Source organism: Nyctibius grandis, chromosome 12, assembly GCF_013368605.1.
Source record: "Nyctibius grandis isolate bNycGra1 chromosome 12, bNycGra1.pri, whole genome shotgun sequence".
Lineage (NCBI taxonomy): Eukaryota > Metazoa > Chordata > Aves > Nyctibiiformes > Nyctibiidae > Nyctibius > Nyctibius grandis.
The window spans coordinates 1,519,317-1,545,519 of NC_090669.1; the positions used below are offsets into that span (position 1 = coordinate 1,519,317).

General features: G+C 46.9%; 2 protein-coding genes across 5 annotated transcripts; one reads left to right on the forward strand and one right to left on the reverse strand.

Moving 5' to 3' along the window:
* Positions 1–222: 222 nt before the first annotated feature.
* CENPT (centromere protein T) lies at positions 223–21,883 on the reverse strand. 4 transcript variants are annotated; one of them, XM_068411233.1, is made up of 14 exons: positions 21,585–21,883; positions 20,370–20,493; positions 19,719–19,812; positions 17,884–18,017; positions 16,391–16,424; positions 15,266–15,408; positions 14,382–14,804; positions 11,595–11,801; positions 8,635–8,811; positions 7,698–7,898; positions 5,977–6,106; positions 3,492–3,656; positions 2,626–2,730; positions 223–562 (listed from the first exon to the last, which is right to left on the reverse strand). In XM_068411233.1, exons 2-14 carry the CDS (start codon positions 20,446–20,448, stop codon positions 439–441), a joined length of 2,016 nt encoding a protein of 671 aa, XP_068267334.1. In that variant the 5' UTR covers positions 20,449–20,493; positions 21,585–21,883; the 3' UTR covers positions 223–438. The 4 variants fall into 4 exon arrangements, with proteins under 4 accessions (XP_068267334.1, XP_068267335.1, XP_068267333.1 ...); XM_068411234.1 differs by having other exon boundaries at positions 21,574–21,883; XM_068411232.1 differs by lacking the exon at positions 21,585–21,883 and adding an exon at positions 21,137–21,233.
* THAP11 (THAP domain containing 11) lies at positions 21,430–24,498 on the forward strand. The gene has a single exon (XM_068411236.1). The coding sequence runs from the start codon at positions 21,560–21,562 to the stop codon at positions 22,274–22,276; it is 717 nt and encodes a 238-aa protein (XP_068267337.1). The 5' UTR covers positions 21,430–21,559; the 3' UTR covers positions 22,277–24,498.
* The last annotated feature ends 1,705 nt before the right edge of the window (positions 24,499–26,203 follow it).

Sequence of the window (26,203 nt, forward strand, 5' to 3'; positions counted from 1 at the left end):
AGGGAACAAGATGCTGAGTTCAAAAGCCCCTGCTCTAGAAAGATACACAGCTGTGACAAGGATCTACTCCTTTCCATAAGGCAGCCCCTAACTCTTCTCCTCAGAGCAAACGACTAGCTAGTATGAAGAGCCTCAACACAGCTACGTGTCTATGAGGAACACTTTGACCAACGCAATGTGGTCACCTTTCGGCTCACTGGCACAAGCAGCACTCGTGTCACGTAGAATACATCAAATATTTTATTTATCAGAGTATTGGTGAGATCCCGCAGGCTGGCGTGACAGCCACAGCACAACCTGCATCACCTCAAGAGAACGTCAACCCTTTATTGCCCCACTGGCAATAAACTGGTGGAAAACTGTCACACGGAGCAGTTACACAGAACAACCTCCAGCCGTCTTCCTGCCCGCAGGGCCATCGCTGCCGGAACAGCACGCTCATTTGCAGGGGATCACTTTATTTCCACTCACGGCAACCGGAATCAGGAGCTTCCTGTACTCCAGGGGGAGGTAACGCTCTATCAGCACACGCAACGGCATCTTGTCTGTCACCAGCCCTTGTCTTTGTTCAAAAAGAGAGCAGAGAAGAAACAGAGAATTGTTAGCGAAAAGTCTTTGCACTCAAGGTCAGAGTAAAGCTTTTATAGTTTTCTTGCAGTGACACTATTGCATTACTAGCTGAAACGCTGTGGCTGCTTGTGATAGAAAAGCTGCAGACTTTATCTGCAGGCACCTTTCTCAGGGGATGCACTAGGTCCTGCGTACGGCGCAGACACCAGCCTTGCCGACACAGGGAAGCGGACCAGGAGTTCCTGCAGACCAGCTTCCCACGTGGTTTTCACAGTGAGCGTCAGCATATCGATCTATACCAAAGTATAAGGTCATTGCTTTCTAAATTCACAATCCACCTGCCATGGATAAACGTTACCCTTTAAAGACACAGACAGAACGAGGTAACAGAAGCAATTAGCTCTTTACCCAGCAGATTTTTTACGTTCATAATTCAGAGGGGATTGGCATCTTCAACCTGTGTAGGCCATATAGTTTTCTAGTACTGATTGGCCTGAAGTCAGCATCTCCTCCTCTTGTAGGAAGGAAAAAGAAGCAGCATTCATCCCTGCTTTCCTTATGGAAGGAACAGAAATACTGTTCTTATTCATGAACCTGCAACAATTCCTGATGCCTTTATGAGGCAGCAGAAAGGCGTAAAGACATCTAGAAAAAGGTAAAATAACAAGAGTACAGAACCCTCAAACCTGGCTAACTAAACCATCACACCTCTCAGCCTGTTCATCCTCATTTCAGCACACATCTGTCAGGAGGGAAAATGCCACTCTCTGGACCAGGACAGCAACAGATCATTCTTTTTAAGTAGCAGCACCAGCTCCACCTACACAGGCCCACACAAAACCAAGGCCTTTAATCAGATGTGCCCTGCAAAATCCCTCAGATGACTTTAGCATCCCCTCTGAAACTCTTTCCAGAGGAGGCAAGGAATAATAACTTAGAATAATGGCTTTATATGAGGAGCCATGAATTTGTTTCAGCCCCACAGAGTTTTACAGAGGACTTCCAAGCCAAGAACAAATCGCTTGTGTTTTGGTCACAGGACACAGTAAGTTCAGCCATGAGATGGGGCAGCTGAGGGAGCCCACAGGAAGGAGCAGCAGTGGAGAGAGGGGCTCTGAGAGCAGTCCATCCTGGCTGCTGGCCAGCCTGCTCCTCTGCGGGGGCTCGAGGTGGCAGCACAAAGGGGAACAGGGTGGTTAGCAGAGGCCAGCCCTGGCCTGCCAGGCTGGAGGCTCATCGTCCTGCACTGGAGAGGAACTCTCAGTTTGAACTGTAACTATCAGCTTTTGCAGAAGCAGGAGGAGTGGGGTTTGGCTTGGAAGAGAGAGTCATCACAACAGATAGCAGAGCACGTGGAAATGCTCACGCCATTCCAGTTGCAGGCGCTTTTAGCAAAGAGATCGCTCGGGGATGCAAACGGTGCAGCCCAGCCTCGCGCTTACTGTTACTCTGGCTTTTCCTCCTGACACCATTTTCACAGAATCACAGAATCAACCAGGTTGGAAGAGCCCTCTGGGATCATCGAGTCCAACTAGACCATGGCACTAAGTGCCATGTCCAGGCTTTTCTTAAACACCTCCAGAGATGGTGACTCCACCACCTCCCTGGGCAGCCCCTTCCAATGGCTAATGACCCCTGCTGAGAAGAAATGCTTCCTAATGTCCAACCTGAACCTCCCCTGGTGAAGCTTGAGGCTGGGTCCTCTTGTCCTAGCGCTAGTTGCCCAGCCATAACTTTTTCTCCCAGCCGTAACTGCTTCACCCTCGCACACATCCCCCTCCTCTTGCTAGTCGTTCCTCAGATGCCTCCTGCACTCCCAACTCCTCACTGCTTCCTCTCATCCCTCCACCACCTTCGTGGGGGAGTATAAAAGCACAACTCTACCAATGCCCTCCTGGGACACAAGACCAAGTGGCATCACAGAGAGTAAATCACAAGGTGCCACACTTGCCGTGGAAATACTTACTGCTAGCGTGCACCCTGGCAAGGACAGTCTTACCGCACTACCAAAGCGCCACCGAACCCTACTACAGGTTAATAATAACCCTCCTTTACCTTCTCATGAGGACTTCCAGGTCAGCCATCTCCACTGTCTTCCTCCCTGCATGGTTGCTGTAAGCTTCCAGATCGCTGCTTAGCTGCTGGAAGTATCTCTCGGAGCTGAAGGATTGAGGAGGGAAATAAATCAGGCTGTGGAGTGTGTGATCTTCTATAGGGCAAGATGTGCTACAGCTGCTCGCTGTGCAGGTCACAGCCTGCCAGGGAAGATGGGAGAAGAAACTCTCCAGCCCACAGAACGAAGTACGGCTTCTCGGCCTGGGCTCCCTGGAACTTCACAGCCAAGACAGCTGTGAAACAGCTGCATGCTCAACAACCAGAACCTTTCCCAAAGTCTCCACACATGCCAGAACAGCAGTTACATAAGTGAAAAATCAGCACTGAGGATGGATTAGACTGTTAGCTCTTACGGTGACACCTACTCAGGAAGGTAATGTGGTCTATGGATTCAAAAAGCTGAGAAATCTGGATTCAGATTAACACTGCACAGCTGGAACAGCTTCACCTTGCCAGGCACACTGACCATTCTCCAAGAGCCACCCCGCTCACGAGAGTGCTAATGATGTTAGCATGCTGTTAGCTACAGCAGACTGTGAATGGTGCAATTTGCACTGGTTGGGACAAAACCCAGAAGCTCCTGCAAGGCAGCATTGGTCACAGATACCCTCACCGCAGCCAAAAGCGCCTAGCACATTTCTGTCCTTGCCTTAATCAGACCTCCCGTGACTCTCCCCAGCTGAACAGGGAGGGCTATCAGCTTGCCAGCAGCTCTCCTGACAGGTTTGTTATTTCAGGAGAGAAAAGAATGAAAAAAAAAAAAAGACTAAAAAGAGTGGGAAGAGGAGCAGTTTGCTCTTGCTTACCATTTTTCAACAATTTTGAACGCGTCTCTGGCCACTGGCATTTTGACATAATGGCTAAATATCTTCTTTATCAAACTGCTTGCTACTTCAGGCTCACACGCTTTCTTCCGTGATGCTCTCAAGCTCTTTGGAACTGGCTTAGCCTGCAGCGGATGCAGGGGAGACCTTTGGGGCAAATGGAAAATTCACACATCAAACGAAGACAAGGGAGAGGCAGAGAAGAGCAGGCTGAGTTTGGGCCAACCTTATGCTGAATTGGAAGGGCTAAGAACTACCTTGAGCTCCGAATTCTTTATCCCTCCTAATTCTTCAAAACCCTCATGCCCACGAAGTACAGTTTGCAATCAATTCACATGGCATTATGACCTTGGGAGAAGCAAAGGCTCAAGTTTTCTGAGAGAAGCATGGTAGCATAACATTGATCAGCAAACTACAGTTTGCTCCAAGATAAATGCAGTTTTCACTGAATCCCTGTAGCTTTCCTGCTCCAGGAATGCACAAAGTTTGATGCATCCACAGGCCACCTCTCTATCTGAGAGACAGATAGACAGAGACACCTCTCTATGAGACAGGAGAGTCTCATCTGCAGGGTGTACCCAGCAATTTTTGCCTGTGGACAAGACTCCCCAGAAGCTCCTCTTCTGATACAATCGCCTTCCACAGAACAGATGTCCACAACTTCTACACTATTATGAACATTTTGTTTAGTGGGGGCTTTTGGGGGTTTGATTGGTTGGGTCTTTTTTACCTTAAACAAGACTGAGTCCTAAAGGAAACTACTACTGTTTTCCATTCTAAATAGGAAAAATTGTAACACAAAAAGTGGGAGTGAAATCCCTGGATTCACTCAGTAGACAAGTGGAAAACAGCAGAAAAGACCTGGAATCTCAGGCTAACGCAGGCAAAACCCACAGAGTGTGTGCGTGTGTATCATTCGATTCTCTCTCCAACCCACCTGCATGTTTCTCTGTCAGAACCTCAGGGGCAGCTGAAAGAGATCAGCCCCAGAGATGAAGTATGTGCAGCAGTGAGAAAAAAACAAACAGTCATTATTTAAGTCATCTTGGTTACTGTTTCTGTGCCTCAGTTTACCCGTTTGTGAATGATTATATATGAATGTTTGGTTCACAGGTTCAGGGCAAAATTGCAGTTTAGTGACTGTGTAAGACTTTGGTGTTTCTAAATGAAAAGTTCTGTGGCCCTAATCTGGTATAGTTGATCACAGTAGAACTGTACCAGTACAAAGATATTATTTTATAGCAGAACGCCTTAACTGTGGCTCTCACACGGTTATTGCTTCGCTACATAACCTGGAGCATCCCTCAGGCTTTTAACCTGCACGTGGCTACCTCAGGAAGCCAGCGGGCCAGCTCAGGGTCAGGCTGTGTTACATGAAGCGCAAACAAACCGTGCATTTTTTGTGCAACAGCTTCCTGTAGTCTGGGCTCTGAACCTGTCACGATGATCACCTGTTAACTCAGTGCAGCTTGAAAGCCTGAAAATCTGTCAGTGTGTTAACGCCCAGAAATTCCTATAAAGGACGTGCATCCAAATACATGGACTTTATTTGCCAATGAGGACTAGAACTCTCTAAAGAAGAATTAGTATTCAGACATTCCCTACAGAGAGAGAAAGATATAAAAAAAAAAAAGCACATCCCAGTGCAAAATCCCAAAGTAAATCTGCATTCATTCAGTTCCACTTCAGCAGAGTATCAAAGACTCCTTTTTCTATTTTATAAATACATTTTACTATTCGTGAATAGAGCAATCGTCCACACCTTCTGTAAGCATCATTCATCTCTGTTCACAGCAGTAAAGGGCACAAGGATTTGGGTTTATTGTTTATTGCTTCAATAAACAAAAATCTAGAGGCATGGGCTAGAAAATTCCTCCTGTTCCCTGGGACCCACTGTTAGTGGTTCTGATGAAGCGTATGGCTTCATCAAATTTCTAGTTAAGAGGGTGACAATGTTAATTAATTTGGAGTAATGCAGAGGACAGGTTCATTTTCTGCCTCTAGGTGAGCTTCATTTTATACTCAGCACATGGCAACTACATACAGCTTTAGGTTTCTAAAGTCAATACAAATATTTCCTGTGATCAATGTAACATGATGTGTAATTCCCCCTCTTCTGCAAGGGCCTCTGCATCCCAGACTGGAGTTTATGGCTCCAGGGTAACTTACCAGTTGAAAAACTCCCAGGAAAAGGTTCGGCCTTCAGCACAAGAAAACATTACAAGAACATTCATTGGAAAGACTTGAGGCATCAGATCTGCCCTGGGACAGCACTGACATTCACTTGAGAGAACTCTTTAGTTCATTCACCACTTCAGCAGTTGAATGAACTAAAGACTTCAGGACTGCTTCCTCCCTGCTACAGCTGATAAAGCACAAAACAACTGACAAAGCTGGGCTCAGCTCTCTGGCCCTGGCACTCACACCCCCCAGACATACTTGTACCAACCCAGTGGCTTATACTTACTTGGGAAGAGCAGGTTTTGCAGGACGTGGAGTTGACAATTTGGGAGCAGCAGGTTTTGAAGGACGTGGAGTTGACACCAGCGGCTTGGCGGCTGCAGCACGGACAAATGCTGGTGTCTTCATGGAAACCTCTAGGGAAAAAAAAAGTACTTGAGGAACTGAACTCTACTTTCAGAGCTCCTGCAGCCAGCAGTGCTGTAGCAGCAGAGAGAAGCCCAGCCAGCTTTCCACACATCTGGTCTGGTGCCACACTGCCTGCGCTCAGGCTGTGGCTCCATGGCACCCTGAACCAGTGTGACTGCTGGCTGCAGCAATTCCACCCACGCCACCTCCTGCCACACAGGCCAGTGGCTTCCCTCATGCCAGGTCCAGCCCATCAGCCCCTGTGCTGGACCAGCAAGCTGGGCAGGGTGCAGGAACACAGGCTCAGGACCAGGCTGCAGGGGCTGATGGCAGGGTCGATGTAGGCTGCCAAGAAGCTGCAGCCTCTTTTCCCAGAGAGAACTTCAAAGTCTGCAAGCTACCTCACTGCCATCCTGCTAAATCAGTGGCAAATTCTCCTGAACACAGGGACAAGCAGACCAAGAAAATCTCGTTACAAGGGTCAGTCTGTGAGCATCTCCCACATTCAGATTTTCATAAATGCCCTCCAGCTAAGGCTCAGGTTATAGTCAGTACCTCACCTCTTCTTTGCTGTCAACTACCTGTATCAGTTTCCTCCAAGTCTAACCTGCATCCTCTAACTTCACTCTTGAACTTCTTCACTTCTTAACAAATGAAAGCAGGAAAGAAAACCACGTTAACAGAATTGAAATACAGAGCAGCTTCCTTTCCAGAAGAGGAGCAGTCATGGAGGGCTCCTTGCCTGCCAGTTTCCCCTGCAAGCTGAGTGCAGCCCAAGAATCCAGCATATCTCGTAATGGTGTCAACTCCACAACCCTCCCTAAGAGCTAGGACACCTGCCCCGTTATAGAAGACAAGCCCAACTACTCGAGGCCTCAAGTACTACTGAGAGCTAAACTCCACAACTCAAAGGTCAGGAGTCTCTTAGAGAAAGCAGGGCTGGGTGAACTACCATGGTTCCTCGCATTAGCTTCTTCTAAAGAAATATTTCTGTGTGCTGGAGGGACAGGGAACAGGATACAGGGGAAGAGACTAGTTATGCTGAGGTTTCCAAGCTAAGTTTTATGACAAGAGTGCATAATTTTTCATCTTTTCTCCCTGTCCTTGTCCAGTGAGACCTGTTAGATGCTACTCTTACTGTTCTACCCTATCAGCAGAGATCTCTTCGTCAAGATCTTTCCATCTCTTCATACAGCTCTGTTAAAGAGCTGTATGAAGTGTGTGCATATTGACACACTAATGTAGATGCCTTAAGAACACCAGTCAGCTTGAAGTTAGGAGTAGGAAGGAAGGAAAAAAGAATAAAAAGGATGATATCCCTATGTCATGTTATAAAACCTCTTTGCACTCAGTTTTGTCTGTTTGTGCACTTCCATTACCTTCACCTCAAAAAGCACAAGATGATCTAGGTCCCTGAAGCACCTGATGAGCCAGTAACAATCTGGCCCTAGGAACAGCAGCCAACAGCTTCCCCTGGACTATCTGATGGACTAAACAGTTAATAACGTTATTAACCTATGTTGGTCCTCAATCTATCGAGAGGTAACAGGGAAAAATGTCTCCAACTGCCTTCTGCTACTGCTGCAATAGTTTTCTTACCTTCACTCTCAGGGGCTTCAGCTTCATCCTCAGTAGGCTCTTCTTCCAGACCGTCCAATTCTATCATGATAGCCTGGTCCTCTAGTTCATCTGCTTGTTCAACAGCTTCCTTTACTGGCTTCATCCCAGATTCTTCAGATGAAAAAGCATGAGAATGCCTGCCCAGACTTCCAGCTCCAACACCTTTGGCAATCTCAGATTCTAGATTTCCAAAATAGGAAAAAAACATCACTGAAGCAAGTATCATAGCCAAAATTTCAGAGCACTCCTAAGAATGAAACCAAACTTTCCATTCCTGACAACATTGCCACCTATTATATCCCCATCTTCAAGGATTAGGGTGTCAATACACCAAGCTGGATAAGTCAAAGTGCAGATGAATGCTCACCTTTTCCTCTGCTACATCTAGGTGTGCTGAGGTCACACAAAAAAAATAGTACCTGGCAATGTGGAGAAACCCATGACATTTGAGTGAAATTTTTATCTGAGCTCCTTTTAAATGAACTTTCTTTAATAAAAACTTCTATCTCAAAAGAAGTCTTACCAAAGCCTCAGTGCAGCATGTTGAACACAGAAGACTCAGCAATTCAGGAAAAGTAACCTGGAAGATCCTGATTTGCTAACACACTCAGAAGGTGCCCAAGCTTTATCAATCTTTGCCTCATTTTAGAACTCCCACTAGTAAATTTTAATTAAGCTCTCCACAATTATGTATTTCTAAGGAGTACTGCCAATATAATTTTGGTTTCCATTAGAGCAGAATGCAGTCTTTCAACTTAAAAATGCCAAAATTAGTTCAGTATTTTCTCAGCATTGACCCCAAATTCCAGAATGCAAAGAGAGTTAACAAGTCTCTCTCCCAGCACTGATGCCAATAACACAGCTTGAAAGGTCTCTGGCATTAGAGATAGTCTTCAGTATTAGAGGTTGTCCTCACCAGCTTTGGGAGAGCCTGGGTGTTCCACACTGCCTTCTGCTACTCTCTTTTCTTCCGAAGGGGACATTTCTGTTTCGACTCCAGCATCCTCTGCCACAGTTATCTGCGATTCTGCTTTTTTGGTCAGTTTCTTCTCCAAATGTTTCGAATATCCAGCATTTGCATGATGCTCTGCAGCTAAAATAGGAAATTCTATCATCAATCTTACCTACAACAAAAAACCCCACTCAACCACCAGCACACAGTTTAACAACTGATAAAATTCACCCATTCTAAGTAACCTCGGCAATAGCCATAAGGTATGAATAAGGGCAGCAGATGCAGTTCCCTTCCAAAATTTACAGCTGAGAAATGCACAACTTCTCCTGTGTTTGCTCTACAGCCACCTAATTAGGGCGCACGTCAGATCCCAAAGAAGGAATTTAACTTATCAGTAAGCAGAGCTCCTCCAGATCTGCCATCTCTATTCTCACTTTTGGTGATTGTGTGAAAGACCCATTTCTTTTCCTTTAAGTCTAACAACACATGGAGTTTGTGCTCAGATTCTCCTCCCCATTTCCTCAGTTTTTCTGAATAAACAATTTTGGAAGAGATATATCGCATAATAAAGAGGAGAACGCCTAGCAGCGGTTTTAACCATCCCTAACAAGCCTCTAGCAGGCAGGATGAGGAGAAATAAATGGACACATGGTTTGCATGTCTTTAAAAACTTCAGCTACTGAAGTACTGAACAGTAATTAAGTACTCCTTTTCCCTACACACATGTAGTGAAGGAATCCAGACATGTCTACATGTAGCTCAGAAACCCACACAGGTAATTATTTGGAGAAATCTTACTGGGAACTCTCATAGTACTATCACTTGCTGAAGGGTTTGGAAATCTCGGCTGAGATTTCCAGCTGTAAAAGGTGGATTTTTACCATCCTCTCCAGTAACTGGGAGTTTTCACACTCAAAAGTACAAGTGTCAAGGTCTTGGGAGCCCCAAGCCCCAGTGAAGGGGACAAGGAAATTTGGCCAAAGGCGGTGCAAAAATCAGTAATACCAATCCCACTAACCAGAACAGCGGGCTCCCCACACCAACACAGGCCAAAATCTTGCCTAAAGTTAAGTGAAATATTGACTAGCTTTGTAAGGAGACAAAAGCTCAACTCAACACTCAGACTGCCTAAGGCAGACAGGCACCAGTGAATCCCCCACACTACTGGATCCCTGCTGGGACACAGTACTTTGACAGTGGAGTACCAGACACTGTTGCCACATTCCAGGTTTAATTTGTACTGATTTCTTCACCTGTTACAGGCAGCAATACCTCTGGTGGTTTGGTATAACCTGCCAGCTGTCAGGGCCGCTTGCTCCTCTCTAGTTACTGCACTGACAGATCAGGGAGCTGCTTGTTTCAATTTGTTTGCTGAATCATCTCCTCCACGCTGCTCAAATCTTTTCGTTTTAAACTTCTTCTATTTCACTCCCATTGTCTTTTTTCCAGGCTGAGCAGTCCTGTACAGAAACTGCTCCACATATTTGATTATCATTAATGGTAAAACTGTTTTTCTCTGCGCCTTCTCTACTTCTGTTAAATCTATTTAGAGATGGAGAGGTTAGAACTGCATGCACTATTCATAAGGTGAGCATGACAATCATTTCTGCAGTGGCACAGTGACGTTTTGTCATCATCTCTTCCTTTCATAATAATTTTTACACGTTATTTGCTTTTCTGACCAACCCCCAAGCTTTGAGCTGGTGTTCACAGAACTGTAACAATTCTGAGGTGACTTTCATCCGTCTCAAGAGTCACATCCCATTTAAACTTCACACTCCACAGGTGCATCCAAGTAAAACCGTAACAGGACAAAAGAATCACGAAAGATTACAGGATGCCAACCTTTGGCAACTGGAAATTTAGAGCTGCAGAATATCTGCTACGTTAATGAACTACTCTAAAAGAACTGTTTAAAACTAAAGGCTGCATTATCATGACAAAAAGGCAACATAACTAATTTTGCTGATACACCTGGTATGTGCAAGCAATTACTTATGGGCACTGCAAGGATTCAGTTGAAAATTCTAATAACAAAACTGTTGGTGCTATAAACTGTTCAGTTTCCACACTGCCATAAGGTAATTCATATAAAACCTCAGACATAATTAAGTCTAGGGAAAGCTAAACCCGCATGGCAGTGGTCTTCTCTCATTTCCAGACACTGTCGAAGGAACAACAGGAAAAGACTTAAAATGGATCCTAAACTGGAGCCTGGAAAATGAAATTCAACAAAACACGGGACTTTGTGCCCCCACATACCCCAAGCTTTATGCAAGGGCTGGATAACACCTGCCACCCTCAGCACCCGTGCAGTTCTTACTGTCTTATTCTAAGGAAAAAGGGTTTTAGAGAAAACTGAGAATGCGCTTGTGAAAGCGGGCAACTTGCCTGACCTGCTCTCTTCCAGGACCACGGAGGTATTAAGGCCCAACCTACTAGTGACAAACTTTATTACTTAAGGGAGGGCAACCTTCAAGTCCTTGTCTTAAGGGAAAAGGTGCTGGTTCGTACTGGAGAAAGATAATGGCCAACATGGCTTAAACAAATAGAGTAAAGCATTAAAAAGCACACAGAGTGATCATCCAGATGTATCCCTTGCCAAGAGGGAGCTCTTCACCTTTCCTACGGGAAGAGGAGCAGTACTACAGACTTACCAAAAAAATATGAGCCTTTATTTCATTTGCAGTCACTGTGAACAAAGCAAACACTGACAAGGAAGCACATAAGCAAGTCACAGCCTACTTTTAGAAAGCTTGTCTGCAAATGCTCACAGTGTCTCTGACATGACTTGAATTAAATTATCTCCAGCACCTACTGCACAATAAAGTCTTATTTTACTCTGCAAGTCACCTGAAAAACTCTTGGCTTAATCAGATTAAAGTACTCCATTCCCTTGCAACACTGAAAGCATTTCTTACCCTCTCTGAAAATCTTTTCCTGTTCCACTTCCTTCACTGTATTTGCCATCTCTTCTTCCGTATCGCTTACGTCTAGGTCTTCAATTATATGGGACACAACTTCTCTCAAAGACATGCTGAAAGATCTCTTGGGCTTTAGAGTGACTGGGGATCCCAAACATTTACTTGAACTTCTGGATGGCAAAGAGGAGCTCCACCTATTAACAGCTAGAAATTGAGAGCATTAGTGTGCCCCCGGGATCTTTTTAAACTTTCTTTTAGCTTTCCTGATAAGTCAAAAACCAACCAAGCAGAGAGAGGAATACCCACAAGAAAATGCTCTTCCTTTACTTGAAACAGCTTAGGGAGTTCGCATTGTATCTTAGGAACCAGGTGGAAAAGTCCTTGCAACTATTTTTCAGTTCATACCGAGGAGCAGCATTGACATCAGCTACCTTTGGTAAAACAGCAGAACTATGTGACCATTAACTTCCCATGTTAACGCTTTATGAACTCCAGCATCTTTAAGATACCTCTCACTCCCCCTCCTCTTCCTCCCATTCAATCCAGCCCCCTATTCCATGTCCTCCACGCTTTTCTCCACATTACCTACCCATTTCCCCTAAAAGTGCCTACAGTTGGACTCTTCAGAGCAACTAACCTTTTTTTTCTGTTCACAGAATCACAGAATCACAGAATGTCAGGGATTGGAAGGGACCTCGAAAGATCATCTAGTCCAATCCCCTGCCGGAGCAGGATTGCCTAGACCATATCACACAGGAACGCGTCCAGGCGGGTTTTGAATGTCTCCAGAGAAGGAGACTCCACAACCTCTCTGGGCAGCCTGTGCCAGTGTTCAGTCACCCTTACAGTAAAGAAGTTTTTCCTCAAATTTAAGTGGAACCTCCTGTGCTCCAGCTTGCACCCATTGCCCCTTGTCCTGTCAAGGGATGTCACTGAGAAGAGCCTGGCTCCATCCTCATGACACTTGCCCTTTACATATTTATAAACATTAATGAGGTCACCCCTCAGTCTCCTCTTCTCTAAGCTAAAGAGACCCAGCTCCCTCAGCCTCTCCTCATAAGGGAGATGTTCCACTCCCTTAATCATCTTCGTGGCTCTGCGCTGGACTCTCTCTAGCACTTCCCTGTCCTTCTTGAACTGAGGGGCCCAGAACTGGACACAATACTCCAGATGCGGCCTCACCAGGGCAGAGTAGAGGGGGAGGAGAACCTCTCTCGACCTGCTGACCACACCCCTTCTAATACACCCCAGGATGCCATTGGCCTTCCTGGCCACAAGGGCACACTGCTGGCTCATGGTCATCCTGCTGTCCACTAGGACCCCCAGGTCCCTTTCCCCCACGCTGCTCTCCAACAGCTCTGTCCCCAACTTGTACTGGTACATGGAGTTGTTCTTGCCCAGATGCAGGACTCTACACTTGCCCTTGTTATATTTCATTAAATTTCTCCCCACCCAACTCTCCAGCCTGTCCAGGTCTCTCTGAATGGCTGCGCAGCCTTCCGGCACGTTAGCCACTCCTCCCAGTTTTGTGTCATCAGCGAACTTGCTGACAGCGCACTCTATTCATCTCTTCCCTTGTCCTTTGAAAACAACTTTTCCACCAAGCTTATCACAGACAACCCTCCAGAAGCAGAGTATGGTGCAAGAGGACACCAGGCATTAATTAATTTCTAAGTTTTCCGTGGCAAGAACTACTCTCCTGGCTTGAGCAGTACTGAATACACCAACCATTCCTTAACTACCATTTCTCTAGCCCTTTTGACAAAGGATCATAAAAAAAACTAAACAAAAAAGAAACATTAGCTGTCCATACTACGTGGAAAGCACAAGGAGTTCTGATTGAAGAACTGCATGAAGCTATTGTCTACAGCAGCTCCTGTCCTGGCTTAGTGCCCCAGGGTCACTAAGCAGAAAATGTTCAGGTTACAACCATGCCTTGGGGCCTGAAGAAAATGTGCTCCAATTTCCACAGCCAGGGCGAGGTATTTATAGGGAAATGAATGCAAAAGAGAGATACCAGACACCAGGGAAAAACTGGCAAGTGATCAGACTCACAAAGCATTGGCACAGAGTGACCAGGGAGGTGACTACCTCTGTCCGAGGGATTTTTAAGGCCCAAGACAGTGAGGCAGTTAGCTTTGACATCTAAGTGACCTTACCAGGGTAAAGGTCTAGACTAGTAACCTCCTGAGACTCCTTCTAACTCTGTCTACGGCTCCTTATCTCACCATATTTGTGACCAATTTGCTGTGTCCACTTCTGGGCTCCCCAGTACAAGAGAGAGACGGACATACTGGAGAGACTCCAGCAAAGGGCCACCAGGACAATTAAGGGACTGGAGCACCTCTCCTAGGAGGAAAGGCTGAAAGAGCTGGGACTGTTCAGCCTGGAGAAGAGAAGGCTCAGGGGGATCTCACCAATATATGCAGCTATCTGAAGGGAGGGTGAAAAGCAGATGGAGCCAGGCTCTTTTTAGTGGTGCCCAGTGCCAGGAGAAGAGGCAACGGGCACAGACTGGAGCACAGGAGGCTCTGCCTGAACACAAGGAAACACTTCTTCACTCTGAGGGTGACTGAGCACTAAAACAAGCCCCAAGTTTGCTGTCTCCATCCTTGGAGACACGTAAAAGCCACCTGGACACAGTCCTGGGCAACCTGCTCTAGGTGGCCCTGCTTGAGCACAGGGGTGGGAGGAGATGACCTCTGGAGGTGCCTTCCTACCTCAGCCATGCTGTGATTTCAGATAATACCTGCTACGCCCCAAGTCCTAACCCACAGTACTCACTGCCAGCCACCACCTCTTCTGGAACAGAAAGCTGTTCCATTGGGTTACTCTGCTGGGAATGATCTTGCTCATCTTCTCGCTGGTTTGCAGGTGTTTTCAGAGATACACGAGTCGTTCTGTCAACACGATCAACAATTAAGTCCTCAGAATGTCTTTGGGTCCTTCCCTCATTTGTGCCCACACTGGACACCAGGCCCCCCAGCCTTGCTTCCTCTTGAGCTGCATCACAACTCTTGCTTCTCTGGGCTGAAGTTTTTGAATGTGATAGCTGTGGTTCAAGAGCAGAAAGCTTATTTTGGCTCTGTTCATCAAACTGGGGCTGAACAAAGAGCTCCGTGTTACTCAGCATGATTTCTGCATCACTTGTCAGCGCGGCTGTTCGAACCCCAGATGCTGTTTGGGAGTCCAGAAGATAGTTCTGTGCTGTTTGGAAAGTTTTAAAACAACTTTTACGTTAAAAACTATTCAACATCATAGGGACACATTTATTACTAGGACTTGTATAATTCAAAATTTAAGTCATTCAACCAAATTTTATCCATCCTCCACAGATCAGACACTGAAACTGCATACCACACTCCAGCACCCCTAACTTTCTCTACCAAACCATATCCCCAGTACCCACAGTTACGAACACGATCCCAAACGATTCCTGTGGTATAAATCACCAAACTGGGTGAAGCACATATTTAAATGCATAGAATCAAAGTAACTACAGATGCAGAGCCTCATTCTAATCTTGCCTCCCAAATTACACTGGATTTCTGTGAACGTGCTAGTAGCCTTTAACCCGTAAAATACAGACCACACTTCAGATATGCTTCTAAAAATCACCTTATGTCAGGCTCTCCCTCCCAAAACAGAAGTAACAACACAAAAGAAACCTTTTCTCTTCATCAGGTTCTGTTCCACTCCGCCTTCAAACGCTTCCATGTCAATAGCTTTGCGATTTTTTGGCCTCCGGAGCAAGCCTCTCTTTTCACCGCTGTCTGGTGCGATCAAGGAACCAAGAGACATGCGAAGAGATCTGGAAAAAGAGGAGGGAAGAAATAATTTGCCAAACTTACACACTCTTCTTTTACCCTCAGATTACAGACATGGTGCCACTAACAGTGAGACATTCCACAAATCCTTTAGCTAGGAGGAATTTCTCCAAGAAAACCTTGACGATTACATGCCAGTCTACTTTAAAAAAATAGTTTAATTTCATGGTATCACCTAACACCAGGATATGTATCACAGAGATGAGGAAACAGACTGGTTTACAGCCTCCTCCCTTGAGAGGGCTGCAACAATGTATCTGACAAAAGGTTTAGGAATTTTTAAAATTTTAAATAACCAAAAAAAAAGAGAAAACAAACGTTTGAGAGTAAAAATGTCCTCCAGGTGACAGCGGGGTGGTAGGAGGACTTCAGGACAAGTCTAAGCTGCTTAGTAGTCACAGCAAAGTACAGCTGCCACCACACTGTAACTTTTTTGAGATGAGAGCTAAGACAACAACACGCAAAGCACGGGAAAACATCCATCTCACGGTACATATTTTGCATCCTAAAGAGACTGGCCATGCTCAGCTACCTCCTGTCCCTCTCCCTAGGCAGCCCAATCAAAAAGGGGGTTCAGAAGATTCAAAGATAGGAAGTACAGAATGCAGCCAATTAACAGGCAGAAATAATATTCCAAGGTATATTGTGTACTGATTTATTGTTGGCAACATGAGTATGAGAGGGAAAAAGGAATGATCCTAAGAAGTAAAAAGAGGAACAGTAGCAATACAGGTTAGACCAACCTGGGCATACAGCACAGAGCCACAATTTCTGAAAATCACAAGGTATGTGGTGTAACACCCTCAAATTCCATCACCAGAGCGGGAGATGGTTGTGTTATTACTAACACAGGTCTTAATCATGAACCCAGATATCTCTACTGCTCCTCACTACTACAGAGGTAGCAGAATCAAGGTAGCTCTAGTTAGGGCAGCCAGAAGTTAAGACATTTTAGTTTAAACCCACCGAGCCAAAGTAGTGCTGTCCAGCGTTGACTGAGCTAGAAAAAAAAATTGTGACACATTAGTTGAAACATTACACTAGCTGAGAAATTACCCTCTACACAACAGGCTACAGGAACACCCCAGTGGATCTTCCTCTTTCTAGAGACAGTTGTGCTACAATCCTCAAAAGTTACGTTTTGGTGAGAACAGAATTAGATGGCAGGTTCACTTCACAATTTCTTGTCTGCGTTTCAGAACTGAGTATTAGAATTCTAATAAGCAATTTCTGAAAGGGCAATAAAACAGTTATTTCAAAGGTAATTTAACGTGGCACATGCCCTCACACTCAATAATATCTATCTTATCGCATTAACAGCGAGACACTAGGCTAGGGCCTCAGTCACAACCACCCTTCAGCAACCCAAACCAAACATTAAAGCACCTGGAAGCTTTAGAAGTACAGATAGCTACTGCACAGACTGTTGGTGAAACAGTAACTCAAACCTGTTCCACTCACAAAGTTTCAGAAAATCCAAAAGCAGATCTGGAGAGCAGTGACAGGATCATGCTCATACTAGAAAATCCTAGAGCACACCCCCTCTGCTTTTACAGAGCTGCCTGCACCTTAGCAGAACGTGTTCAGACCAGGTACCAGGCTAAAGACAAGCTGATTTTTTGACCCCAGGTGAGTCAGGGTGGGATTCAGCTCCAGATTAAAACATCCAAACACAGGTGTCTATATTCCCATTCTAGTCAAGCACAATTAATCAAATGTAGGTGTCAACTTTAGGGTGAGCTGAATCACCCTCCATACTCCACTGACTAGATCTCCCCTTAACTTTAGGAGGATTTCGGTTACCTAGCAGACACACAGGCACAGAGCGTCCATAATTTGGAGCTGAGGTACAGGTGTCTGATTTGGAGCTGAATCTCACCCTTGAATTCTACTCCAGTTGCTACTGCCAATAGGGTATGTAAACCCAGGTGAGGTGTTTTATCTGTCTCTGTTAAACTGCAACGAAAATGGAAGTTATATTTATCCAATTGGCAAATTTCTGTTCAAAGGGAAGACTTACTCCAATATAAAACATTATTTCTTTTATAAAACTACAAGACCCTTTTTTCTCAAACAGGGACTTTATAACTTATTTCATATAATTGCAACAAAAAAGTACACAGCTTGTTCTATTTTCAAGTTCCTGGAATTGAGAAGAAGACAGGGATTGCTTCCTTTGGAGGCACTTCAAAACTCAAAGAACACCAAGTTGGAAAAACAGTCAAGAAGTTACATACAGTCAGGGCTGAGGCTGTAACTTGGCTCCAAAAGGCTTATTTTAAATTTGATAGGAGGGGCTTTTACCTCCTCTGCTATCCCTTTGCACAAGATACTGCAGTCTTGCTTCCAAATGTGCAACTGCCCAGCTGAGAAATCACTCAGAACTAAACTGCAGCAGATGAAAATCAACTGACATCAAGTGAGGTGCTGAACAAGGTAAGTTTTGACTGTGGCCTTACCTTGGTTCTGGGGAAGTCGTTTGTCTGCTGCTCTCTCAAATTCAGAAACGCTGAGTTTCTTTCTCTTCTTAGTCATACGGAATGTGGTGATAGAGGTGTCCTCAGGAACAAGGTCTGGCAGTTGCAGTTCCACCCTACCAATACAAACCAAGCCTTTAACAAAGGACAACATTATCACTTAGCCACCCTAAAAAGGTCCCTGTAACATCACTGAAAAGCAAAATAAAATTATTTGTCCTTGCTGCAGCAGAAGTAAGGAACTAATTGGCAAGTAGCTCAGCAAATGCAGGAACATGTCATCCTCTCCTACTAAACCAAAGTGAATTTCACAAAGAGAATCAAAACTTGGGTGTATATTCAAAATAACAGGGCTGAGAAAGGTCAGACTAGAGTAAAAGCTTGGACTGGTTTGTCAATCGTTACAGTGTAAATGAAAAAGCCATCACCATGAAACAACATTAGGTATCACAAAGCACACTGGTACACGGAATACACAGGCAATATCCCAGTCAGGCACTGGATCAGGATCAGAAATTAAGTTTCTGAGCCATTTTCATTACTGTATTATGAGCATAATGTAAGCCTAAGCATTAGAGTTAACCAGCTTAGAAATAGGGAACAAAAGTAAAGCAGCAGGGAAAAAGAGATTGGTCATCTTTTGCACCTATCCTGGAAGATGCCATTACACCTAGGGAAATCAAGGCCTTCCCACATTCAAGAAAGTTCATGACAACTAAAGGAAGGCTGTGAAAGAATTTGAAAAAAAGACTTAAATTTTTTAAAAAATTTAAAAATACTTTAAAAAACTCTATACTTAACTTGACAACAGCTAGCTAAAATATGGAATACAAAATGCTGCAAACATCCAACTGTCTTGTTTTTTCATTTAAGAAAGGCTGATGAGAAGCACATTCAAAGACGTTCAACAACTACAACAAGTGAAACCAAGAAGGAACTAAAATAATATTGCCCATCTTTTCCGAATTAAAAAAAAACAAAACAAATAAACAAGAAACCTCAGATGTTTCTCTCTCTATTAAAAAATCACAAAGACAGAAGGTAGCTTAATATTTTACATGATCTCTTTAAGGTTGCTTATGGTCAATGCAAAAAGTTTAGCTAACAAAGAAAAGAAATCACATTATTTAGAACAGTCTACTTTGCAGTAAGCAAAAACGTGCACAAGTGTTGTGACAAAACTGGCTAAAGCAAATTAACACCTACCACCACGACTGGCTTTCTTCTATTTCATAACGAAGCGGAAGCAAACAAACCACACTTCAGCCTCTCCCATTCAATCCAGTCTATTAACTTCAAATATTAATGGAAGCTAAACGTGAACAAAAGCAGCTGAGCCTCCGGCAAACCTCACCTCCAAATCACTCCACAGGAAGGAAGTAACCCCCAGAAGCCCAAATCAAGGACAACCAAGAGGCAGTAACACCGTAAAAAGCTACTACACCTCAGCATAGACCACACACGACCTGTAGCTTTGGGGAGATCCAAGAACTTCTATTTCAGTATCTGTCACAGACAGCTAAGAAAAGTAGCTTTCCGTCAGGATACTTACTGTATCCAGCACTTCCACTGCAAAAAAGATATTAGAAGTCTGCATTTAAGAAGGGGAACCAAGCTCAAACCTGCAGTATTTACTATTCAGTCCCTCAGTCCCAGGGATTCCTCTGTGACTTTTAAAGCTGGAGAGGTATTTCTGAAAATCCCACCTGACAGATGCAGTTCTGGTCATTGAAACAGAAGTAGAGAAATCCTGCTCCCCAGTCCTGTCACAGGAGCTGCAGCTATACCTGGGAGTGTAAAAAATAAAAATTACTTACGTGCTGGAAATCCTCTTAGATGAGAGTTCTGATCGAGCTTCTTCTGTTTCTTCATCTTTAGACACCTGAGGTGCTAGTGGTGAAACTTGTGGTTCTGCCAACAAACCAAAACATTTCCTTTTCACAAATTAATCCAGCCAGAATGCCAAAATGCAGCAGTGTCAAACCTCTACTACATTCTGAAAATTACATTTATTAAAGGGTTAAAATAAAGACCTGGTGAAAACTATTCGAGTTTTCCGAAGGCTGGCACGTAAGGTGACAAAGCCAACAGTGACAAATGGCAGCAGGGGGGTTCCACATACCGCAGCAGAGCTGAGCTGAAGGTTGCAGCAGCATGTGCCTCTACAATTTACACACGATCCTACAGCTAAAGGCAGCATGAAGACTACATGCTTGCTCACCAGGATAAGAGGACTGAGTGAAGAGGACTTTCAAGAATGTCTGCACCAATGCAAGACCTGGTCCTTGGCAGAGCTGTATTGCATCACCTCGTTCAGCTGCCACTCTTTTACATAAACCAGTCATACAACGGTCTGGATTTCTATTCTGTGTAACGGGGTAATAACAGGCTACAAACCAATACCTCCTGTCCTTAACTCCACCACAACGCTGTCCTTCTGTTCTGTTTTCCTGAAAAAAGATACTTACGGGTCCGGATGATTCTTTTGAGCACATTCCGTGGTGTGTCATTGTCAAGATCAGGCAAGACAGTCGGTCTCTGCTTCATCAAGGTGCTTGTGCCAGACTTCTCCTTCCCTGAATCAGATACATTCTGAAGAGAGAAATGAGAGACACGCAATTCAAAAATCATATTTTCATCATTATAGATGAATCTTCACATCAAAAGCATTCACCATCTCTCTTCTAATAAAAATCTAAGCTAACATGAAACATTTTCCAAATTCCCAAAAAGAAATCGTGCATGTTTAACAATGCTGGCACTTCATTTTTGGGCAGAAGGCAATTCACAACAGTGTGTCATCGAGGTGGGTTTTAACGCACAACTCTCATCGCGGCCTGAGGCCTGAGGATGTTGACAGCACGGCCCACGGCCCTCCGCCCCTCACGGCCCTCCGCCCCTCACGGCCCCGACCCGAAACAGCCCAAAACGGGGAAACAAAAGAAAAACGTAAGGGGGGTGGGAGGCTGTAACGGCCCTGGCTAACCGCTGAGCACGAAATTCGGGGGGTTTGGCCCGTTTTCCACGCCTAAAGGCGAACAGGGGCAAGGGAGCGTCCTCGCCCCCCGGTCCCTGCTCCAGGAGCCTCGCTTCTCCCTCACACCGACCGCGAACAGGCAGGCAACGCCGGCCGACCCCCGCGGGCCGGCCGGTCCCGACAGCTGCTTGCTCGCTCTCTCCCTCCCCTTCCCCTCCCGCACACCCCGCGGCGGGCCCGCCGGACTCCATCCGCCACCTTGGCCGCGGCCCCCGCCGAGTACCGGCCGCTGCGCCTGGCCCCGCGGCGGGCCCGCGGGCGGCTGTCGGCCATGGCGGGCTAACGGCCGTGGCGGCGCCTCTCGCGAGACCGCGGCGCCTCACGGGAGAGGGGGTGAGGCCCGCGAGGGGGCGGAGCAGCGCCGCGCCCGCCTCCGGGAGCGGCAGTCGGCGGCGGGGGCGCAGCGCAGTGTGGGGCGGGTAGTTCCGGCGCGGCGGCGGCGCCGCGGTGCATTGTGGTCCGCGTAGTTCCGGTGCGGCGGCGGCGGCGGGCGGCGTTGGCGGGCGGCGAGAGGCCGCGGTTGGCCTTGTGGGAGCTGTAGTTCGGGCGGCGGCGCCCCGCGCCCGCTCTCCCCGCCGCCGGGGCCGCCCAAGGGGTGTCCCCCCCCCACCCCGCCCCGCCATGCCGGGCTTCACCTGCTGCGTACCGGGCTGCTACAACAACTCGCACCGGGACAAGGCGCTGCACTTCTACACCTTCCCCAAGGACGAGGAGCTGCGGCGCCTCTGGCTCAAGAACGTCTCCCGGGCGGGCGTCAGCGGTTGCTTCAGCACCTTCCAACCCACCACGGGCCACCGCGTCTGCAGCGAGCACTTCCAGGGCGGCCGCAAGTCCTACCTGGTGCGGGTCCCCACCATCTTCCCGCTGCGCGGAGTTAACGAGCGTAAGGCTCAGCGGGCGGCCCGCCGCCCCCGCCCCGCCGCCGCCGCCGCCGCTGCCTCCGCCGCGCAGGGCCCCGGTGGCGCCGCCGCGGCCCCGGTAGGGGGCGCGTCCGAGGACGTGAAGCCCATCGACCTGACGGTGCAGGTGGAGCTCGGGCCCGGGGCCAGCGCTGGGCCCGGCCCCGGGAGGCTCCCGGTGGCGGGGGAGGGTCCGGTGGAGGGCGGCCCCCCGGATCACTCGTACTCGCTGTCGTCGGGCACCACGTCGGAGGAGCTGCTGAGGAAGCTGAACGAGCAGCGCGACATCATCGCGCTGCTGGAGGTGAAGATGAAGGAGATGAAGGGCAGCATCCGCCGCCTGCGCCTGGCCGAGGCCCAGCTCCGTGAGGAGATCCGCGAGAAGGACCGGCTGCTCCACGCTGCCAGCACCGGCACCCGCAAGCGCCACGGCCTCTGAAGGCCACCGGGGCCCGGCCCGGCACGGGGGGATGCCCGGCCCAGCATGACACAGGGCTTTACACCCCGGACCTCTGCTGCCCTCGGTGAAGTGCCCGGACAGCGCAGAGACAGTATGAGCTGTGGCCCCACAGCCCCCGGCTCTTGCTGCCCGATCCCTCCATGCCCCCGCCGAAGCAGCCCCCAGCCAGGCCAGCCCGCACCATCGGATTCCCCTGCCTAGACGGGGTGGCCGCTGTCACCTCAGTGCCAAGCCCTGTCATCGATCCGACGTTACCCCAGAGCTAGCACTGCGGGCGCCCGCCGGCGTCTCGCCTGCGCCAGGCCCATCAGCACCTTCTCTGTGCTGGCAGCGGCGGAAAGCACTTCTTCTAGTGCCGATGGGACCCGTGTCACCACTAAGTGGACGTAGGGTATCAGTTTTCTGCAAATAAACTCGCTCTGTGTTAAGTGAGGTAGCAGCAACACTACCCCCTGGAGAAGGCGTGTCTGAGAGGCTGGCTGGCACTTCATAGGATCAAACAGCAACGTCATGTTTGGCCTCGCTTCGCAGAGGCACGAGGCGAGCTTTAGAAACCCTCCCAGGGTGATGTGTTTCTTCAGTAAATTACTGATGCCGTAAAAGACTTGCTGTTTCTAGCGTGGAAGAATCCCCAGATTAAAGAGTGCTCTTGTACTACGTAGTTCTTGCTTTCTCCGCAGTACGTATGTATTTGTTACAGATGTCTCAATGCTATCAACACTAGCAAGGATTACGATCGGGTACACAGAACCTGGTGGCATTCGATGGCTGTAGTTTATCTTATTGGCTTAAGAACTCCCTCTAATGAAACGGAGGCTTTGTAGCACGTCGGAATTTAAATCCTTGGCTTTCGTTCAGAGAACCGGGATGAAACGGAAGCGAAGCGAGTTTCTCTGCAGTGGTTGCAAACCCTTGCTGTCTAATGCTAAACTAGTTGGCGTGACTAATAATCTGTACATTAGGCAAGACCTGACTGAAACGTGCTTGCGTGTTCTAAACCAAGATTTAAGAGTATTGTAACAAATCTCGTGTGGAATGATTGTGTAGTTTCTGTTTCTAGCCAGCGTTAGTCCCCTCACTTTCAGCGACAGGAAACCAAATCAAGGTTGGCTAGAAAGAGGGTGGAGTGCGAGTGGCAAGGCTGCTACTCTGGCCTGAACGTGTACTTCCAGGTTAGCCGGTGGAACAGACACCTCAGCACTTTGGAGGAGGAAGAGGAGGGTATGTGATGCACCTGCGTGGCACTATGGCGATGTCTGCTTCGGGGGTACAGCTTTGATAGCGACGGATGTTGAAAACACGAGGCTGTTCACCACAGCGTGCCCATAATTACGTTGGAGGGAGGAACGCCCGGGCGTCTGCTGCGTCTGTGAGATCTTTCTCCTGTAATCAGAGCGCGTTACACTCGCTAGCTCGGGATGTCCGTTCTACTAAATTTTATAGGAGTATTTTCTAAATGTAAAAACTATCTTTAGTTTGAAAATATTGTAATCTTTGTAACACTGGCTAACGTAGCTTCACAACTGTCTGTTTCAATACTCTGTACGACCGAACAAAAGGGCACAGCGAGATTTGGTAGCCGGAGGTTTATCTGTTGATCATGTAGCCTGTTCAGCTCGAGGCGTTGGTTGTCACAGCCTGCTATGTGATGCATGGGTCATTTTTTTTCTATTAACGTGTGTACTGAGTTGGATGGTCGACCGTAAGGATACTACAGGTCTCTTCATGTACTAAGTATTTCCCATTATTTCATTTTAATTTATTTTCTCCAATCTGATACGTAGCTCTTCACTTCAGCTCCGTGGTGTACCGATTTTCCTGCGAGTCAAGTAAACAGCGATTTTGTTTGTTTGTTTGTTTGTTTTGTTTGGGTTTTTTTTTTCTTTGTAGGGAAAGCAGATACCTGCTACACCATCTGATTTCACATATGTCATTGGTCCAGCAGATCTATATGCTCCCATCAAGACAATAGGCAGCACAAGGTCTCTCCTTACGAACGAGACCGGTTGTGCGTCCTAGCTCCTTGAGAACGTGCGTGTGGGAACCGTCGTGGTACTTTTTCTACCATTGGAATGCACTTCAGGACGTTCAGCCATTCGGCCCGCTGGACTGGTTAACTGCTGGACTCTTCGACTTCTCCAGGTTACACTGAGGTGCTAACATGCTTAATTTTAATAAAGTATATTTTGTTTTGTTATGTTTCCTGTTTCCATGCTGTACATATATATTTCTGAAAGGTTGGGGGCTGTAGCTTGGCTTTTTTTTTGCAACTTTTTGTTGATGCTTCATGAATTCCACAGCTGCAACAGCGTGAATGGATTTCCGTTCGCGGAGGGTGAGGAAGAGGAGTTTGAGGTCTGCTCAGTGTATTACATGCCTGCCTGCACAGGGGTTAGAGCCGTTTTGATGAACAAAGGGCTGTTAGGACAGGGTCGCTCTCGGAATAGCCAGGAGCTACTTGAGCAGCGAGAGCCAGGCTTCCCCACAGCGCTTTGGCGGGAGGGACAGCACGAGTCCCCGACATTACGTGTGGTGGAGAAAGGAGCAGGCACGGCCTCCCATGAACCAGCCTAGTGCAGGGAAGAGCTAGCGTGTAGTATCTTTGAATTTGTAATTCCGCTCCCCAAAGTTCCTAATTTCAGATTGGTTCAGAGCTATTAGTTTCAAACAATTGTAAGCAGCAAAAACTTTCAGCTGTGCCTCACACATCACATTTGTGGGTTGAACTGGGAGTGTCACCTGAAGCAAACACTTTTCCTTATGCACACTTTCCCTCATTTGCTGCTAAATTAAGGTAAGCGAGCAACGGCACTGGCAGTGAATTAAGAGACTAATTCTACAGGGAGGTGCCTTAACATATTAACAGATAAACCATATTACTGCTCCTCACAAACGCTTTTTCTTCCATTTCAACTCCTCACCTTTCTGCACCCTGTATTCTGATCTAGCATATACCCTCGCGGTATTTTTCTTCTACCAGCACTGACTATCTTTGGTTGCTACTTTCCTATGTGTGTATCTTTTCAAAAGTTAGCCCTAGAACAGGACTTGAAGAGCGTGTATTTAAAATGGCTTTCATTGTTCTAAGGGAAAACCTTAATTTCATCTTCGTAACAATCACCCCCAGAGATTAACAGTAACTCCCCTTCTGCGTTCTGTACCTATTTTTAAGTTATTCTGTACTAATATGATAGCCTTTAACCCAGTGGGTTAATAATTTTATTTTACTTAAGCTCATGCACTCTTGCTCAACAATCCTCCAGCTGCAGAGCTCGAGCACTGAACACATCACGTATTCCCTAAGTAGCCTAAATCCAGTGTCGCGGTACAAGTTCACCTACCAGTTCAGCTTTCCAGTTACACAAGAAATCTAGAACTGTAACTGCACCAATGGCACGTTTAGCCGTGCCATCCTTAAATCCTGGCAACGTGGATGAGGGTAACGCAGCCTGCCTGTAACGGGGAGAGCTGCTCATCACGCTGTCAGTTGGCTGATGGGGTTTTTGACATCTGTAGAACATTTCTGGTTGTTCCTTCCCTGGTTCCCAAAACCACACCATGACCAGTTGAAGCTCAGGCTAGACTGAGTGAAAACAGCATTCTAACATACGTAGTCTTTACCTAATGGCTCTGTGCATGTGTGATACACGCCTCTGGATTAAAGGAAAGAGATGTTTTTCTGAAGGTGGCGTGCCCAATCGCTTGGCTCTACCCAAGGTGTTTGCATTCCCCAGGACCAAGGTTTTTGAACTTTAATAAGGTAAAATCAGCCTTGGTGAGAAGGGAGCATAAAAAGAGCTTTGGCCACGCAGCCTCCGTGAGAGCAAGGTGGTGACCTGTAGCCTGAGCTCTATGTTGAGTTCTTCATGATCAGATACGGATGGGAAGGGACAGAGGGGCTCTGAT